We start from the raw sequence: 19,570 nt of genomic DNA, 5'->3' as shown, positions 1-19,570 counted from the left end.
CTTTACACGGAAATTACAGTCATATTTTTATGTAATTTTTAAGTAATAATAGTGTAACGAAAAAATCGGATGGGAACCACCTTACTCTCACCTATTTTTTTTACTGTTATCATTCGATGCAAGTTTAAACAATAGATCTTAGATTTAATGGTTAGAAATATAGGTGAGATTTCTTTTAAATCACTCGGGTGAGATACAAATAAGTCTTTTTTTTTGCTTGCTGCCGATACTAACCTTTCAGCAGATTTAGGAATACCGTTGCTTGAACTACTCTTGCTACTTACCTGTAAATGTGAACAGTCCAAGCTTATCTCAACAAGATGATGTAAACAATTTTTTTGCCCGATATCTCCTGGCACATGCGAGTCTTTCTTTCAAGCAAGTGTAATAGCATTTTATGTGTACAAAACATAATATTGGTCATCGATAGTCTATCTAACGTAGATCTAGTGTAGAACGATGACTGTCTGCTGATCAATCTTGCTATCTATTGAGTTAGTAATCCATTCATCACTGCATACTTGGAGAACAAATTGGGGAGTCAGTAATCCATTCATCATAGCATACTTGGAGAGTTGGAGGAGGTGCTGAGTTTGTACCACGTAGAGTGGATGAGGCCAGTTTCTCTGCTCTCCCTTCACCACTGGGAAGATTGAAAAGGCCCTGTTTATGAAGGGGTCAAACAAATCCCAGACATTAATGGTTTTACAGTAGGGTTCTATTAGCGCGATTACAATTTGGTGAAAGAAGACACATAAAAAACCAAGTAAAAACCTACAACCGACAGCTAGGAATTTAGCAATAGATTCCTGACTACTACTAAGACGTAAGAAGTATAGTACAGAATTGCAGCTACATGCTACAGTAAGTGCATGTCTCATAAGAGAGACTCTCACGGGTAAAAACGAAAATTCACAGCGTTTCAAACGAGCCGTAAAATACACATACAGTTCTACTTCTGCATATCTTCAGAATTTTGATCACGAGAGACCGATAGCAATATTTTCTCAGGCTCTAAAGATAACACAGAATGGAAAGAAAAATAATTGTATTCAGGCATAACGCGTATGATTCTATGTACACACACGTGGAAGCTACTGCAAGTAACAACAATCGCTTCAAGACACACGACACAGCACCTTCAAGTGGAGTAGAGGCTTGATACGTTTCGCTTCTTTGGATAAACCACGTAATGGGTTCCACTCTTCTACAATGACGATTCACATGTACGTTTGTTTGGAGAGCTTGTATCCAGAAACCACGGCTGACAAGGCAAGGGCTACAAATGCAAAGAAGGCCATGCTGATAGCTGCAGCGGTTGCATCGGTGAAGTTGTTGATCACTGCAGATCTCATGCGGTTCGTGATGGGGACGGCAGCCGACAGAGCAGACATCAGCAAGTATGCTACTACCTGCAAACACGTTCTCCAGTTTCTGTTAGCTCCAATACATATCATCCAAAAAACGCAAGCAGGTCCTTTTAGAGAAAATTATTGCAACTAACAGTTTCCAGAAAAAAGAAAGTGCTATCAACATGAAAGGTGAGGAGTTCGATCAAAGAAAGCCTAAGATAAATTACGAGTAACCTCCTGAATCCGATCAATGAATCTAAAAAGGGATAAGCATGGATCCAAAGTTTGATACAAAACCCTCTTAGCTGGTTTAACCAAGAATGCACCAGATGAGTGGGTATGAATTACATGGAATGCAAATTACCTGTCCTGTAACCTTGTAATTCCAGCTTTCGTTGATTAACATAATTTTGATGTGCACTGAAAGTAAATTCAAGCTCCAGCAAATATACTTCTAAGTACCCTTAACATATGTGGGTTCACTTATTCAAATTTCAGAATTTCTTTTTCATGAGATCCAAAGCTATGAAAGCAATCAAGAAACAAGTCGAAGTAACATGCTAAATAATCATATTATTTGCAGAACCTGATCCAAAAGAAAAACGCTAAACAAAGAAGTGCAGGCCCAAGATAAGTCATATCCTCAAGGGCTGGCTAAGTGGGCATGGTCCCCAAACATTTCAAAGTTCAATTGTTACACCTGGAGTATTTCAGTGGATTTAAGCATCATCCATCAGACGTAATGAATTTTTTTACATGCAGTATTGTATATCCATCCAATTGAAGATTCGAAACATACTCCAAACTTCAGGCACCTTCCAGTGACTGGTCCAACCACCCCAATCTCCCCATACCAATGGCATACTAGGCACTGCATTATCATCATTGCTATTGTTGGCCTGTCATGCTCAAACTAGTATATAGATTGCCCAAATCATCGGACCATTATTGAGAGCTGTACTAGCCTACTATCATTTTCCTTGGTTTCTTCCAAAAAGAACTAAGAAAAGGGGTACTACTCCAGGTTGTCGAGTTGAACATATGTGTGGAAACCGAACATCACAGTGCTTTAAAGACCAAGCCAACAGTCCAAGGTGATGCGTCTCTCCCTTGTCATTACTGTTGATTTGCCACTTTAAATTATTCCCACCCTTTATCTCTTTATATTCTCCACCCTTTCCCTTCCCTGAGCACCAATCTTGGCCAGCCAAAACGAGAAATCGAAATCACCTATGCACATCGGACCCTCGTTGATTGAGCGAAACGACTATTACTAAACAGCAAGCTATGTAGCTAGCGAACAACAGCTCAACGCAATCACTCACCTGATCACCGACGAAATCGAGAAACCTCGCTGACGGCGCGGAGATGGGGTCGACGCCGCCGCGCATCCGGTACGCGTGCCGCAGCGCCTGCGCCAGCGAGTAGGCGAACGCCAGCGCCGCGATCGCGAGCAGGTACCTAGCGACGCAGCAGCCGCAGTAAGTCCTAAATAATCCAAAATCGAAAAGCACGCCGAAATCGAGTCGCGCATTCGGTCGCGCACATGTACTCCTGGTACCGGCCGAACTCCATCCAGTCGCCGTGCTGGTTGGAGGCGACCAGCACGAGCGCGACGAAGGCGAAGACCGCGGCGGCGGCGTGCAGTGCGAGGGGGCTCTTGTCGAGCATGTCCTCCCGCCGCCACCGCACCACCACCGAATCCACCACGCCGCCGCCGCGGCGGGCGCGGGCGCCGCCATCGGCGGCGGAGGCGCCGTTGTAGGAGGCGTAGTCCGGCTTCTCCTCCTCCGGCAGCTTCCCTGCGGCGGCGGCGGCGTCAGTCGTGACCATCGCCATCGCTCACTAGACTAGCGGCACACAGCCACGAGGTTTACCAGGTGGTGAACGGGGAGAGGAATAATACGAGCTGGGGTGGCGAGACAGATAAAATAAAAAAATAAAAAGCGCTTAGTGTGTGATGCCGGAAAGGCACCTGTGCATTAGCAGAGGCGGAAGCAAAGCGCGGTCATTAGCGCTGGAGGTGTGAGAAATACTTACCATAAACGTTACCCCGTCTCCATAACCTCCTACGGTGGCGGATCCCGGGCCCGCACCTCCGTTACCGAAGGTCGTTTTGTCCGGGTCTGTTGTTTTACGATGTGTCGGGTGGGTCTCGCGTTGCGATGCCTGGAGTCTGAGAGCAGCCGAGCGCACAACTGTACATGACATGTGGGATCGGTCGCTTGGGTCCCACGTGGAAGTAGAGGGAGTGTGCATGTTTTTTTTAGAGGGTAGAGGGTACACAACCCACGTAGTACTCACACTACATGAAGTGTCCATATACACATAGGGCTGGAAGTCGAGCCTGGCTCGACGCGGCTCGTGAAAGCTCAATGGAATGATGGTTCGACTCAGCTCAGCTTGGTTTGTAAACCGAGCTAACATGTTAGCTCGGTTCGACTCGGTTGTTGGCTCGAGCCAGCTCGCGAGGGCTCGCGAGCTTGTCATGGACCTTATCTGGTTATCCCCTCCCCTCCCCTTTGCTCTCTCCCCCTCTCCTCCCTTTCTCCTCTGGCGTGCACCGCACACAGAGAGGAGCATCGCACAAAGCAAAGAGCCACTGCCAAATCCGACACACCGCCACCTGATTCTGACGCGCCACCACCGGATCCATCAAGCTCGAGCGAAAGGAAGCAAGGAAGGAGTGCGCACGACGTTTCCCTATTCCGTCAGATTTTGTTCAAATTAAGCCCGACGACGTCTTCTTGTGGCGGGAGTGGTGGTGTCCTTGCGAAGGTCTTTAGACTTGGCAAGAAGGTGGGTGAGCAGCGCCGACGAGTAGGCCATGTCCAGGAGCTCCCGGAAGATGTCCATGGCGTTCTTGGAAGGGGACAGCTTGCCGTGGAAGCGGGAGCTCTCGAACGGGTGCTTCAGGACCAAAATGGGGCTCAGCTGCTGCTTCTCGTCGTCGCAGTCACAGTCGGGATAAGCCATCTCGTCCTTCTTGTCGTTGGCGAGCTTGATAGTGTCAAGGTGCTTGGAGCAAGGGGACAGGACCGTGGCGGCAGGGGTGGTCAACTTGAAGGAGTCAGAGAACTACAGCATAGCAGGCTTCCAGCTGGCCGCCTTGCCGTGGAGGATCTTGGAGAGCAGGAGCCCAGTGGCCGGTTGCTGTGGCTTATTCTTTCCATCCTGGGAACTTGCCGCCGCCGCCTTGTTCTTCTTGCTGGTGAGCTGATTGAGCACGATGGCGGTCCAACACAGCCGTGTGAGAGACAACGACATGTACGATACGAGCGATGGCAGTGTGGCGTGGGGTTGGGGGATGGGGATTGGGGAGTGTGGAGTAGGGACAAGGGAGGGAGATGAGATCGATGTCTGATGTGATTGCACATCACTTGTTTGGCTTGTGAGGGCACAAGCTCGTTTGGCTCGTGAGCTGCTCGCGAGCTAGCTCAGCTCGACTCAATTCAGAAACGAGCCAGCAAGGTGGCTCAGGCTTGGCTCGTTTGGACAATGAGTCAAGATGAGCCGAGCTAAGCCTTCACGAGCTCGAGCTAGCTCGTGAGCCTCGAGTTTTTTTGTCTAGCCCCATATACACACTAGATGTATGTTTTAATTGTCTGGATAAAGGAGGAGGAAGAAAAAAGGCTAGCACCATGTGGATAGTGTTGCGTCATTTTCTCCTCGAGTTGTGCTTTTCCCCTTTTTCTTATACACTAGGGTTTTTTTATCAAGTGAAAGCTGTGTGTTTTCGAATAAGAGGGGCGATGTATCCATGTTTTATTCAAGTGTCAAAACACGTCAATTGATCAAAGCTACTACGAATCGTCGTTCATCTTGATTTAATCTAATGCTTCTAAAAGTAACAGGAGATAAGTGTTGAGAGAATAACAGCCAATTAATCCATCACGACCTTAATACGTCGACCTTAATGTACCGTATGGCATCAGACTCTATTTTGTAGACTTTTTTATACGAAAAAGCTATATCAAACCTCAAGCATTTTGAGGGGGGGCTGTCACCCGTATTTTTTCTTCCTCCTCTTCAGCTCATCTTCTCAATCTCTGGCAAGCTTTTAGGTTAGAGTTTTAGGGTTTGGGACTTAAGGTTTGGGATGGTAGGGGTGGGTTTAGAGGGAAGGTCATAGCTAGTGGCCGGATCGACAATGTGGCGTTGGCGTCGCCAAAGCCGCGGGTAGTAGGAGGGTGGTTGGCAGGGGAGTCAAGAAAGGATAGGTTAGCTAGGGAGCGACTAGTGATGGGGGATCTAGCGTCAAGGGTCCATCGGAGACGAGGAAGAAGAGAAACATGGGGCGAGGGAGTGGTGTACAAGGTCATTTGGGTTCAAAACATGAGGCGGTGAGGGTAGAGACTCGCCAGTGTAGGGGGCGACATCGACGAGCCACTAGCAATAACTGGTCGAATGGCAGCAATGTCGTGGGTGAGGCGTCAGGTTGGGATTGAGAACATGAAGATAGGTTGATCCTACGGAGGGAAGATAGACCTTTGGATCTAAAGATCGGACATATCGAAATTCGAGTGTGGGCAGGGCCTAAAATACCTGAGTGCACTCTAGATGGGCCCTTTTGATAATTTCTTTGTGCTTGTAGCTCATACACTGTAGCGGTAGGTAAGGTGGGGGATAGGCGCTAAGCCCAGCCAAATTTAGCCCGTTATAGGAAATGGGCTCCAGTAGTAGGCCTATATATCATTCATTTTGGCCCATCAACAGTCTAGCCCAGTAGATTTCATGTATTATGGTACTAGTACATTTCAACTAAGAGGTTGGCTACCTAGTAAGGGAAAAAGTCTATTTTACCTTCTTCAACTATTGACTGTCTAAGAACAAGTCGTAGCTTGGTTGGTCAGCCGCTCGGGTGTGAGCACTGTCACCTAGGTTTGATTCCTGGGATCGAATTTGGGATCTCACTAGTGAGTTTATCCCCCAGTTGCTCCCGAGATAGGCCCTAAAGATCGCTCACACACTAAAAGCTCTCCAATGTGTCTTTAGTGTATGGTTAGGATGCTCATGCTTGTGAGTACGTAGGGCATGAGTGCGATATGTGTGGGTCGTGTGGTTCTCGATTGTACGCTAGATAAAAAACTCTTGACTGACTCTGAAATTTTCCCCTAAACTTGAAAACTAGACAAAGAAGCCTCATCAAGTGTTGAAACCGGGTTGAAACCCCCCTAACTCTCTGAGTAGAGTCCAGCCCAGTTTTCATCCTACATGGCACTTGCATTGAGTGGTTTTGACATGTCATCATCTGACCGAGTTCATGCACAGAGGGTGACACCATGGCCGGCTAGCCCAATTCATGGCAGCAACATGAGAGGGGCTAGGGACCTCATGCAATTAGCAAAACGGAATGAAAAGACCGAGAGGGCTCTAATGGTGGTTGTTTCATGCCTGGTTTGGTGACGGGCAAGACCGACTATGGTCAAGAGCTCCTTGCTTATTACCTGCTCGACGGAATGTCCGCATAGGCTCCTTGATCTGGGCAGTAATGGCTTGACAGTCAAGGCTGATGAGGAGAAGACATCAAGGAGGACGAGGACAAGCATGATGATGCATTCACCGGTGGCGCAGCCTTCTTCGGACCTTCTGCAACTTGGTTGTAGATAGGGCTCGACCGAGAGCAGTGGCCATGTAGGACCAAGAACGACGAATAGAGGGATGAATAGATGCCTTACAAATTTCTTACGAAATAGATAGACTACTCCTTGTTCACCCAACGCACCTCAAAAAATGCACTATCGGAAGCATAAACAACGCAAGATAGAAAGATTCAATGCACCATGAATCTACGGATAAATACGAACCATTGGTTCCATTCAAGACCATTCCGTGTGTCTTTGTGCACAAACGCTCGCAACTTTGAAAAGAAACAAGACCAAATAAGATCACCGGGCAATGGAAACTCTCCACGTTGATGATCTAGAGGTAAGTGAATTCAAGACCCATCATATATGCATGTGTATGTGAATTTTATGTCTCTAGCAATAAGAAAAATACCTCGCCAAGTTGGAAATTTTTTTAGCTCAAGACCAAAAACGAAAATCACCATCGAAAAAGTAAAATTGGCAACCAAAACAACTGAACCAATAGAGAGAGACCAAAAGGAGATGAACAAGAACACTTACGAGAAAATAATCTTCATTAAGCTCAGAGGTCAGCTTTATTTTAGGCAAAATACAAAGTATTTTCTCTCACAAAAGCTCTAACCTATTACAAAGGTTAAACATATCCTCTCATCTCCTCCAAAACCTAGCAGTAGACTCTCAAATGGCTAGCTCCTAGCTCCCCTACAGCTCTACCCCTCTATTTATAGGTCTAAGGAGGTGCCTTATCCCTTAAGTTTTCTTGTTTCTAAAATACCCCTAGCTTCCAATGGCCTCCTACCTATCACTGGGACATTTTGGTCCAAATTTTTCTCCATCCATCGAATGGTCACGGCTTAGCTTCGCCTCGACGCAAGCTTTACGATGATGCCACGTGACCCTCCAGACCTCCTACGGTTTTAAGGTCAAACCGTGAAACACTAGCACATTTCTCAAAACGTGACTCGCCGCCTTGCTTACACCTTAAGCAAGCGCTCCGATGTTGACATGTGTACTCCGTCTGGCAGTCCTGACCACCGGTAAGTCTCTCCCACTCCCGATCCCTCGGGCCGCCTTATCAGTTGCATCGGCATCCCCTTCGCTTGACTTGGTCAATACGTTGTCTCCATCCATCTTTAATGCTTTGCTTGACCTCCACGTGTACCGCTAGGATCACCCTTTGACTTTGTCAGGCCTCTTTGATCATCCAGCACCAAGCACCCCATTTGGCCCTGATCACCCACCGTTGATCGCAAAGTTGCATCTGTCACCTACACACTATAAGACAAGCAAACATGTTTCTCCAAACCATCTCCAAAAAATCTTATGTTAGATCAATATCAAAATCTTCAATTGAAATCCAATTCAATTCAAAATACATTGCAACAGTTTTCTGAGCACCGGATGTTCCGGTCTGAACAACGAAACATCTGGTGTGTTCACTGTTCTCAACTCGAAGCACTACTCACTGGAACATCCGGTCCAGTTCACATACAAGACACCGAAACTTTCGATATATACACCGAAACTTATGGTGTGAAGATTTCCAATTTTTCTCTGAAAGATTTCTTCTCTGCAAGAAAAGCTCCTGTAACACCCTCCGGTGTAGCCATCACACTCATCAGACCTTCCGGTGCATTGATCTCTAATTTCGCCCGGAAAATTGCTCTCTGCAAGAAATAATCCGACGAGTATGCACTACCCACACCAGAACTTCCTGTGAACACCAAAACACACCAGAACTTCTGGTGTGTGTAATTTTTCTGCGAACAGAGAAGAATTTGCCAATTCCCAACACCGCCAACTCGAGTTAGTCATGAACAAAAACAAGCATCTATAAACACATGCTAACCAAGTTCAAGACAAATAAACCATTATCAATGCCTCACCACATGAAAACCAATTTACTTCCCCACTTAGTTTCTCAAACATGTGCCTAGGCAACAAAGGCTGAGATGTCACCGACAGCCGTGAGCGGTGTGCACTAGATGTAGAGCTTGAGAACGAGCTACGCCATGCCCGAGAGGTTGCCGATGCCCATGCCGTGGGCATTCTGCACGAAGCTAGACATGGGGGCAGCACAATGGAGAAGGGGTTGGACGTGCATGCAACAGACAAGCATCCAATTCTCTCTTTCTTTATTCAATCGCTTGATCTGTCGCATCTATTGATCTGAGAACTAATCTGAGGAGAAGTTCGACGGGGAGGTGTTCCTCGCGGCGGTGGGTCGCTTAGGGAGCAGCCATGACACCGAAATTAGGGTCATCATCAACAGCTGTGAGTGGTCCTACTTGCTCGACAAGGTCCCATCGCCATCGCTCTGGTTGCATCACGATCGACGACGATGAGGCATCCTCGGAGGAAGCTGTGAACATGGCTACGCTTGACGCTCGAAGACGAGGCATCCTCCTCGAAAGCAACCGAGCCGCTACCAACCAAATCATCACTGGCTCGGCCTCACAGGTATGCACGTTGTGCAGGTCAACAGGGAGCATGGCGGTTGATCGGTGAAGTGCCAAGAGGAGGCGATGAGGATAAAGAAGGTGAGAGGAGGATGACAGTTTTTTGTGTCTTTGGTGACTGTGTTGACTGGGTTGCTTACACATGTGCCATGTCAGCTAAATTTGAACACATGGATGCCACATCAATAAAACCGGGGTGGTTTTGGTCTCAAGGATGTGAAATGAATGGTTTTAATAGTTGGAGGTACCGATTGGCTGGTTTTTTAGTTTAGGGAGAAAATTTGAACTCGGTGAACAGTTCAGGGAGGTTAAATAGAAGGGCACCTTTTGATTTAATCCACATGAAATAGACCACCCACGGTCTACGACAACGCATGTGGCGCCTCCCGTGACCGTGAGCAGGTTCTCGGCTGACTGACACAAATGCAAGCCGCGTGCAACGGTGCTATGGTGCACGTCCCCATGTAAACCAAATAGCCCCGAACTAATCTCTTACCAATCTCAACCCACTTCCTACATACTCTCGTCACTTTCCCCATGCTACAGTGTAGAGAGGCGATTTTCTAGGAGATCGTCGTTTCGAAGCCAAATCAGACCCCTCCCTTTCCGTCCCTAGCTCGCCGACGGCATGGAATAGGGTGAGGATACCCTTCTAGCTTCATAGCAGTAAGTTTAGGTAGGTTTAATATAGTAGCTTCTTAGTTTTAGGTATGTTTAGGTGCTGGGTTTTGTCCATGGTGGTGCAGCGTCTACGGTGTGCCTAGGCTCGGCTTTGTGTCGTCTTCGTGCGAGGGGTGCTGCTCTAGCCTAACCATCTCCGTGCTGGGCGTGCTCCCGGCCTTCCATTTTGGTGACATGGCTGCTTGTATGGGTATGTTTTTGTGATACGATGGGGTGGGATGTTCTTCGTCCCCTTTGTGCTTTGTTGTGTTTGGGTTGCTAGATTTTCATTTGCCAGCTGCAAAGTTGTCGTCTGGGCCTCCATCTGCACCGTGGTGTAGTGCAGAGGTGGTGTGGTTGCAGGGAGTGCGGTGGTGCGGCGAGTGGATCTGGTCTTCTTCGTTATTATTTTTGAGCGGTGCGATCAGATCAATGGCCAGGTGATTTGCACGGGGTGCGTCCCCGGCCAATGGAAATTCATAGGCTCTTCGTTCTCGTCTTTAGTGGCAAGACACTGTTGTAGCTCCCTTGAAAGCTTTTATGCGATGGTACATCATCTGGTCTCTATTTCCTGCCTGGCATCTTCTTTCTTCTCTGGCGTGTGCGTCGACGGTGAGGAAGCCTGATGATGCGAGGTGGCTCCGGCAAGCACTGAGGTCATCAAGGGTTTATCTATAATATATTTTGTTTCTAGGGTCCTCTTTACTAGTTGGTTGGGACAGCTCTCCACTCAGTATCCTTTGCCCATGTGCATGTACTTGTACTCATCGATGTACATTTTTGTTACTGTTTAATACATGTGAGTACTGGTTTAAAAAAAGCCCTGAACTGCTCCACATGCTTCTTCCCTCCTCTTGGGTTTCAGCTACGGCCCACTGGTTGCTCCAGCGCGCGGCAGCGCCCGGCGCTGGCCAGGCAGGTGGACCCCAACGATCAAGCTACGAAAGCGGCTACTTCCTGCTTTCCATTGTACTCACTACAAAAGTATTGCAGAACCGCCGTGGCATATGGCGGCAGGAAAGTATTACAAGTAATTGTAGAGAGACAAAGAAGCAGAGGAAATGAAAACTCTTATTATTGATTCATAGGGTGTTTACATATTTATACATGTTGACTGGATATGATGAAATGACATGTTTATTGGAAGATATCTCTTCCCAATAGACACAACTCTTGGTAGTTGATAAATTTGTCACATGGTTAAACACCTAAAGAGTGTCTCTTCACTAGAGGTAGTTATTTCACAACACTCCCCTTTGATTAATTTAGTCATCCGTATACATCACGTAAAAACTGCTCCAAAAATCATGTGGGAAAAATATAAGGAGAAATATAATATGGTGACATTAAACTCCTTAAAGATCCAATGGAAAAAATAAGGAGAAAATGATACAACATATATTGATTATTGTCTCATTGTAAACTCATATGAGAAAACCTTGAAAAGGAAAAACCCATAAGCGAGTTTAGAGAATAATAAGTATGATATGTGGATCAATATGTCTTTGATATATCCTTTAAAAACCCTGGTAGGGAAAATAGGAAATATGACATATATTCTTATGTAGATATAGCCTCATTAAAACCTTTTATGAGAAACCTTGTGAGTAAAACTTATAGGAAAAAGAGTACAATATGATGTACGAACAGGTTAAAATTCAAGATGAGACTCCCTCTGAATCTTGTAAATCTTGAAGTCATCGCATACCAATACCATGAACATATTTTTGGAATATCGAAGTTGGTAAGGACTTTGTGAATAAATCTGCGAGGTTATCACAAGATTTAATTCTGTTATGGGTTTGTAACTCATGAGGATAAAATAATTTAGGGATAATATGCTTATTGATATTACTCTTCATGTAACATATTTGCATTTGAGCAACACAAGTAGTATTATCTTTATAGGTAATAACGGATGATTCAATGGAACCAATGCCACATGACTTTTATGTGGTTGATCATTCTGTGAAGCTATACACATGTATGTGGTGTTTCATAATAGTAGGTGGGAATGGCCAATAGAATATGTTTTGATGACTTCTATAAGAATGCTATATCATCATGAAATCAGTCTGTGATCTGGTGTTATGGGGATCATTTATATAGCTAGAATCTGGATATCCCACTATAATCATATCTTGATTTTTCTGATAGAAAAATCAAGATCTTTGATACTATAAAGATATCTGTGGATATCCTCTTTGACTCATGCCTAATGGAGTTATTAGAGCTGCACTTTTTAGCTAGTAAGTTATCTGCAAATACAATATCATGTACATTGTGGTTTGCAAGATACATGAGCGTTTTGATGGCACTAAGATATATAACTTTAGGTTCAATATCTTTTATTTTCAACCCAAGGTATGAATAGATCTTGATTCATATTAATGTATTGAATAACCATCAGTGTTTTGATTGATATGATTGCCCAATATAATTTAGATATTGGTGGATTGATGGATAAATATTCCTGATGGAATATGCTCAAGTTGTAAACTTAAGAAAATTTTTGTTTTACCCAAATCATTCATCTCAAATTCCATCTTAAGATGATTACATACTTTGTCATATGTGGTTTGAAGATGATACAAAATTCAATTGTGATTTTATTAATAACTTGATTGGGCTTTCTCTTAAGTTAATAAAATAACTAGGTTAACCTAGCTTCACTAGATAACCTTGCTAAACTCTGTATGTCAGTTTCTCTTAGCTTAGAGTTGCCGATTGTCTTCCCGTTAGGTTAGCTTTCGTTGTTTTCCTAGTCGTTCTTCTTTCACTTTGGTATTTTCTTTGGTTTTGTTCTGGTGTTCTGTTGCTTAGTCATTGTGCACTTTTTGTTGTTAATTTGTGTAGGCTCAAAGTTAAGGTTCTAAGCAAGAACGTGTGGAAGAAACTGAAGGCGAGACCCGTTGATGAAGAACCTGGGAGACTCGAACGACAAGACCAATCATGAATTGACCTTCGTGAAGGCAAGTCATATTTCCTTGATCATATTAAACCCATGTTTTTAGATAATATATATGATCAACTAAAACTTGACTTATTATCTCATGTGCTATGTATTACGTTTTTACAAACTACTTAAGGTAGTTAATCCTATCAAACACATGTCATGCCTTAAATGTCTCATCCAGAATACATATCACCCTAGTATTTACCTGTTGTTATCTATATTAACGTTAGACAATGCCTTGATACCTAGCATGCTTAGGATTGAATACGTCTCCTCAAAGACGTCGATTTTAAAAATATATCTCTTCGAAGATAATGATTTATTATAATCAATGTTAAACTCATATACTATAAATCCTTGATGGTTGTGAATTCGGTGATGGTTGTGAAATCCTTGATGTCGTGTCAGATAATAGCGGCATATGTGTACAATGGGTGAAAATTGTTTTGGTGGGGGCGAGCGGGATAGTCCTCTGAAAGTTGGAGGCTATCTCATACGTTGGAGGCTTGAGGTAATACTCATTTCCAATGTTGAAGATGCCTTCCCCAACCGCTTAAGGATCGAATCATTACGCCATCATGCTAAACCACATGCGTGCAACCATGCGTACCTATATGGGTAGGACTTGACATTTCTTTCACCGGACCGAGTTGGGCATCATACTAGAAGGCATGGGAGGCAACATTGAGCCAAGTATCTTTAGGTTGTAGCAAATGAGTTTCTGCTCCAGCTAATCTCGAAGGTCTTCCCTCTATACAAGACCTGAAGCACTTGATGGATGACGTAGAAAAGCCTAGCAGGGAAAGTGTTTGAAGTGTCTCGATATGATTCGCTCCTCCGCTTGCAATGGTTGGAGGCTGAGCATATCACGCGGGTACAATATACAACCTCTGCATAGTAGAAACCTATTCGAATAGCCGTGTCCATGATTATAGACATACGGAAGTAGTAACCGTCTTGATTAGACTTAGGGATGCGTGTGTCATGATGAGTGAGTGTATGGACTAGATATCCATATGACAAGGTTGCTGGCTCAATTCGCTAGAAGTTGTGTGGTACTAGAGGTACACCAGAGGTGATGAAAGAGACTGCGGAGCAAGGTGTAGCCCCTCTCAGGATCAAAAAACCTCCAGATATAACTTTTTAAAAGCTTTGTTACTAGGTTTCTTGTTTTAAAATATTTCAAAAGCTTTATTACCAGGTTATCTTGTTTTAAACTATTTTAAAAGCTTTGTTACTAGGTTACATTTGTTTCAAAAGGTTAACAGTAGAGAATATAGTTGGATACCTGTATAAAACCTACTTTACGCTTAAAACTATACCGTAAATCGTTATCCTTGAAATATCAATTATGTATCTATCAACCCCTTGAAGTAGTATAGGGCTTGTTGAGTACCTTCCGTACTCAGTCTTGCCGCTTTCAGATTGTTGAGATGAAGATCAACCATAACCCAGACAAAGTTAAAGAGAAGAAGTCTAAGGTAGTGCCCACACCTGAGTTGCCTGCGATATTGGGTTGTTCCGCTTGTTTAGGACTTGTTGTTCCGATTGTCTAGGACATTGGGTTGCCTGTGACATTAGGTTGTTCCGTTTGTTTAGGACCTGAGTTTCCTGTGAAATACTCATTATGTATCTATCAACCCCTTGAAGTAGTATATGACTTATTGAGTACCTTCCGTATGCAATCTTGCCGCTTTCAGATTGTTGAGATGGAGATCAACCTCAACCCAAATGAAGTTAAAGAGAAGTCTAAGGTCGTGTCCACACCCGAGTTGCCTGTGACATTGGATTGTTTCGCTCTGCTCCGCTATAGGTTCTTTTGCCTGGCTGGTTTGTTGTGGATCCTTGTCCACAAGATCATCTTTTGTGTCTTTCAAGTAATTATTTTATTTTATTTTATTCAAAGTATGTATTTAATATTGTTCGGGAGAATTTTATGCGTATCATGTACTTGATCCAGAGACCAATACATGAGGCATAGAGGAACCCGAAGTCGGGGTCCTAACAATTTCCACATATACCATGGAGTATGTAGTATCGTAATTGATGTTGAGTCTCTGCATGAACACTTGTGCTACAAGTATTACTATTTCACTACCTTATGGAATGAAAATTTATTTTCTTTCGTGTGGAAGATATTATGTTATTGAGCGAAAGCAATTCTCCTTAATTCAATTGAAGCACTCTGCCTAGGACTTTACCACCTTCGGTTTGATCAAGTTGAGTGTTGAAGCACTCTGCTTAGGACTTTTGGTCTGAATTCAATTGAAGGTATATGATTATTTTGAGGAGAAATATATATCGATAATCGATAGTCTTTAGTATTGATTGATTCTTTGAAATCAATATAGTTTTTAAATATATTATTCTATTTAACTATGTGTATTTCTCAAAATAATAGAGTTATGGTGTCCCTATGACCTAGTGTCTGAATTTTTGTGCACATTTGTGCTAGGTATTTGAATGCTGAACATCTATAGGCGTTTGGATAGTGAATATATATAAGGTGTATATTAACTTGATATTGATTTGTATTTATTGTCTTGGATGATGTTCTCCTAATGTTTCTAAGAATGCTTGCAATAATTTGTATCTCTTGTGACCATATTTCTTCCCCTTTTATATTGGTTTGGGAGTTAAGTGGTTCTGTTAGGTACCTTCACTTTTTTGGCACATTAATAGCGGGAATAAGATTTGATGACACCTTTATAACGAGTAAACACATCTGACATATTATTTGCAATATGTTGTAAATGCAAGATATTCTGAATAACTGTTCAGATTTCTAGTACGTGGATACGAGGATTGAATATGAATGTGTGTGATATTATCTTATGATTTATGATATTTTTTATGGTATTAATCTCTCCCTAATACCTGAAATTATCCTGAAAATACTTTGAGTATACTGGCAATGAATAATTCCCATATGAGAAACTTGGTATTATATGATTGACGAATAATTATATCTCATATGGATTTTCAATGCCCTTTGTTGTATGATGTACGGTGATGATATCGGTACGTGCAGAATATAATCGATTCGCGGATTGAAAATAATTGGAAGTTGTATGATTGTAGTTGGATAAATTTGGTTAGTGATGCGGTGTGCAAAGCTGTATATCATTAACTAGATGTTAGCAAATTATAATTTTTTGATTGGTTATGCAAATAATTTGATTCTTTTTATGAGAAATTCAACTAAACCATTATAAATGTGCACGCTTAATTTTTTTTATTTCATCTACTTCTTTGCTTCTCTACAATTAATTGAAATACAAACACGATTGCACGAGAGATTTGAAGCGACACAGCTGGACAACGCACTCGTATACCATCACCGCCTTCGCGTCTAGACTTTACAGGTAACGGCACGGTTCAGAATTATTGCCTGCGCGGAGCTAAGCTTACCGGTCGTCTGCGTCCCTCGTTTCTCTTCTTCAGTCCCGGTCCTGCGTCTCTCCGATTCCTATGGAAGCAGCCCGCAAATAAGCTCGCGTCCCATTTGGGCCATAGCATTTTCGACCTACACCCGTCCCGTCCTCCGCCATCGAAAGCAACTGCCCCTCCTCGCCTGCGCCAACCACACCGCCGCTGGCTTCTGCTCCCGTTAATTCCTGCGTCCCATCAGTCGCCAGCCCGCGCATCTGCCTTTGGAATCGGAATCGATCTTGGCGTGTGTTCCAATTGGGACATAGGAATGGATTATGCCATTGTTTCTTGTAGTTACATGAAGAGAAGAAAATAATCTTCGTAGATTGGCTTGCAGAGAAACTTGCTGTGGTATGCCACTATTGTTGATGAGCAAATGAGTTATTTCACAAGATGAAGTGTTTAGAGTTCATTTTTTTCAGGACTAGAAACTGTTGTGCAAACATATGTTCATATGTGCTTGTATAAAGAACATTCACTACTATAAAAAGATAGATTAATGACGGTTGAAGGTTTCACTATCGATTTTTCAACCGGCACTTTTGCTCGAAAATGATAATCAGTTTTTATCAGTGCCAGTTGATCATCCGGTAGTATTGCCATTTCCAAAAAATAAAAAAAGAGAAAATTGACGTCAGAGTCACTCCGGCTTTCGGTTCCACTAAATAATATCAAAGCTGATTCAATATTAGCTAAACTGATAGAATCCAAAATCACAAAAATAATTCAACATACCACAAACTGATAGAATTACATAAGAGAATCGATTCAACATCACATGAACTGATTCCGCCCTTGGACTCAATTCAACATCACACAAATAAATATATTCAACATCACACAAAGAACTCACCCGTGCCCCTGGACCCACTGTGCCCGCTGCATGCCCCTCATCTCCAACCTCACCAGCGAGCTCAAGGCCGTCGAGCTCCCCTTCGAATCTGCAAGAGCAAGAGAGCCAGATCTGCAAGATGAACCAATCCAAGAACACGTATGAGTGATACAGGTAATCACAACATGATAAATGGACAGTCCTAGAAACTGCATCAGCGCATATAAGAACTGGGGGTAAAAGTGTGTGAGGATCGTGAAGCACGTAGGTATGTATACCTCTTCAAGAAGGGCCATCGAAGGTGACATGGATCTTGCTCTCCTGTTCCCGCTCGCACCGCCTCGCCTCCCCACTGCAGCAGCGCCGTGGCCTCTGTGCGCTCCGCGGTTAGCCACACCACCACTGCAGCTCGCTGTGAATCTCCTCGTTGTTGAGCTCGCCAAGGTCGCCGTGGATCTCTTGGCCCCTTTCCTTCCTTGCTCGTTGAAGCTCGCCATGGATCTCCTCATTGCCGATCTTGCCGTGGATCTCATTTGGACGTATGAGAGAGAGAGAGAGGAGAGGGGTGGTATGGTGGAGAGCGAGAGAGAAGATAGGGCCGGTGGGGAACAAGAGAGGGCTAAGACTTAGATTTTTTTTTACAAGATGCGAACAAGCGGACACGAGGACCTTGAACAAAAAAAATTGAATTCAATAAAAATTTCATGTCCAAATATTGCTTTAGTGCCGGTTCGTGCCAGTTCCAACCACAAACCGATATTGATAATCAGTTTCAGTGGCGGTTCTTAGCAGTTCAATCAATGTTCGCGTGCGGGAGATTATGAGCTGGCACTGATACATTTTCAGTTCCGATTCTTGTTTAACCGACACTGATAAGCCACTATTTTTGACTTGTTATATAGTAGTGATTATAGAAGTCTTATTCAAAATTTGTTTGAAACCTGCGTAATATGGAAGTCTTTTTAGCACTACATGCTCCCTTCTTTTTCTAGAGGCTAACTGACTACAAGACGTTCCCGGTAATCCCAAGGGCAACCTGGAGGCAATGCAGTAATCTTCCGGATCTTTACAGTATTTTGGTACTTCTTCAATATAAGCACGTGATAATTCAAAGATTGAAGAAGAACAAGGTTTGGATACTTGTATTGAACTTTTCAAGTTCAACTACAGAGTTCATTTCAATATGCATACAGCAGAGTCTTGATCCCAGTTTCTCCTTCTGATCCTATTCGGTAACTCTCACCGGTTTCAAGACCGCTTGATCCGGCAGTGGTGAGAGCGAAAAACTAAGCAGAAGGAGCAAATCGGAGAGGCAAAAAGGGGATCGCCTCTCACCTAAAACTCAGGGATCAAACGTGCAAATGGTATACCATGCACAGCCACCATGGCTGCTGCATCCGTATGTACACAAGAAAAGAGAGGGAGTAAGCAGCCTCATAGGCAGATGCCATGAAGAGAACAAGATCCCACTCATGAGTCATTAGCCTCTTCGATGATGCTGTGAAGGTGTGGCCGCCACACCGTCGCACGGACGCTCCGGCGGCGCTTCAGGCTGGCATTGCCCTCCGACAACACCTCCGCCAGGTACCTGTCACCGTTGTCTTTTGTCGCGTTAGCACTGGCAGTGCTCGGCGCAGTCTTCATGGGCCGCGCCTTCTTCCGCTGCGGCTGCAGTGGTTTCCTCTTATTCTCCGGCACCGACGAGGCCGGCACGAGGAAATAAAAGCACCCCCGCTTCAGCTCCGAGTCCGGGGCGACGATCAGGATCCGCCGCGCGCCGCCCTGGGAGCACGGCCTGCTCAGGACGTGGTTGGGGTGCGCGGCCACGACCTCGCCGGCGGTGACCGGGCGGGTGTACTCCTCGATGTGGCCGCTGAGGTGGACGATCCTGATCACGTCGAAGGAGCCGCAGGGGAGGACGCAGGCCAGGCAGCACCGCAGGCTGTTGCCCATGCTTCTTTGCCTGGAACTGAAGTTGCTAGGCTTTTGCTGGCCTGGTTGCTTGCTCTGAATTGAGAAACTCTCTTCCTCCCCTGCCCCCTTGGCTCTTCGGCATGGTTGAGCGGCACTGCCTTTTATACACAAGCTGTTGTTGAACAACTTGAAATATATTATATTGTTCAAATAAATTAACAAAGTATTAAGCACTATTGCCTCGAAACGACCATTGATCATACTCCTATATACATATATTAATAACTTCTAATTCGATCATCCCTAGAGTATGTTGGTTATCTTGGAACTCCTGCTACAGTTCATGATCAAAACATATACTACTGCTACTGATATAA

The 19,570-nt window shown here is 44.2% G+C and overlaps 3 protein-coding genes across 3 annotated transcripts; all 3 read right to left on the bottom strand.

Moving 5' to 3' along the window:
* Nucleotides 1-929: 929 nt before the first annotated feature.
* LOC133912303 (CASP-like protein 4B1) lies at nucleotides 930-3,269 on the bottom strand. The gene is made up of 3 exons (XM_062354967.1): nucleotides 2,899-3,269; nucleotides 2,678-2,813; nucleotides 930-1,412 (listed from the first exon to the last, which is right to left on the bottom strand). Exons 1-3 carry the CDS (start codon nucleotides 3,189-3,191, stop codon nucleotides 1,221-1,223), a joined length of 621 nt encoding a protein of 206 aa, XP_062210951.1. The 5' UTR covers nucleotides 3,192-3,269; the 3' UTR covers nucleotides 930-1,220.
* A 13,849-nt stretch (nucleotides 3,270-17,118) lies between these two features.
* Nucleotides 17,119-17,912, bottom strand: LOC133911000 (uncharacterized). The gene is made up of 2 exons (XM_062353234.1): nucleotides 17,558-17,912; nucleotides 17,119-17,411 (listed from the first exon to the last, which is right to left on the bottom strand). The coding sequence occupies exons 1-2, from the start codon at nucleotides 17,810-17,812 to the stop codon at nucleotides 17,136-17,138; spliced, it is 531 nt and encodes a 176-aa protein (XP_062209218.1). The 5' UTR covers nucleotides 17,813-17,912; the 3' UTR covers nucleotides 17,119-17,135.
* Nucleotides 17,913-18,483: 571 nt separating this feature from the next.
* LOC133910999 (uncharacterized) lies at nucleotides 18,484-19,312 on the bottom strand. The gene has a single exon (XM_062353233.1). The coding sequence runs from the start codon at nucleotides 19,230-19,232 to the stop codon at nucleotides 18,750-18,752; it is 483 nt and encodes a 160-aa protein (XP_062209217.1). The 5' UTR covers nucleotides 19,233-19,312; the 3' UTR covers nucleotides 18,484-18,749.
* Nucleotides 19,313-19,570: the final 258 nt, after the last annotated feature.

The sequence above is a fragment of the Phragmites australis genome, chromosome 3 (genome assembly GCF_958298935.1).
Source record: "Phragmites australis chromosome 3, lpPhrAust1.1, whole genome shotgun sequence".
Taxonomy (NCBI): Eukaryota; Viridiplantae; Streptophyta; class Magnoliopsida; order Poales; family Poaceae; genus Phragmites; species Phragmites australis.
Note: the sequence above shows the minus strand (reverse complement) of the source record. Positions and strands in the feature narration are given on the sequence as shown.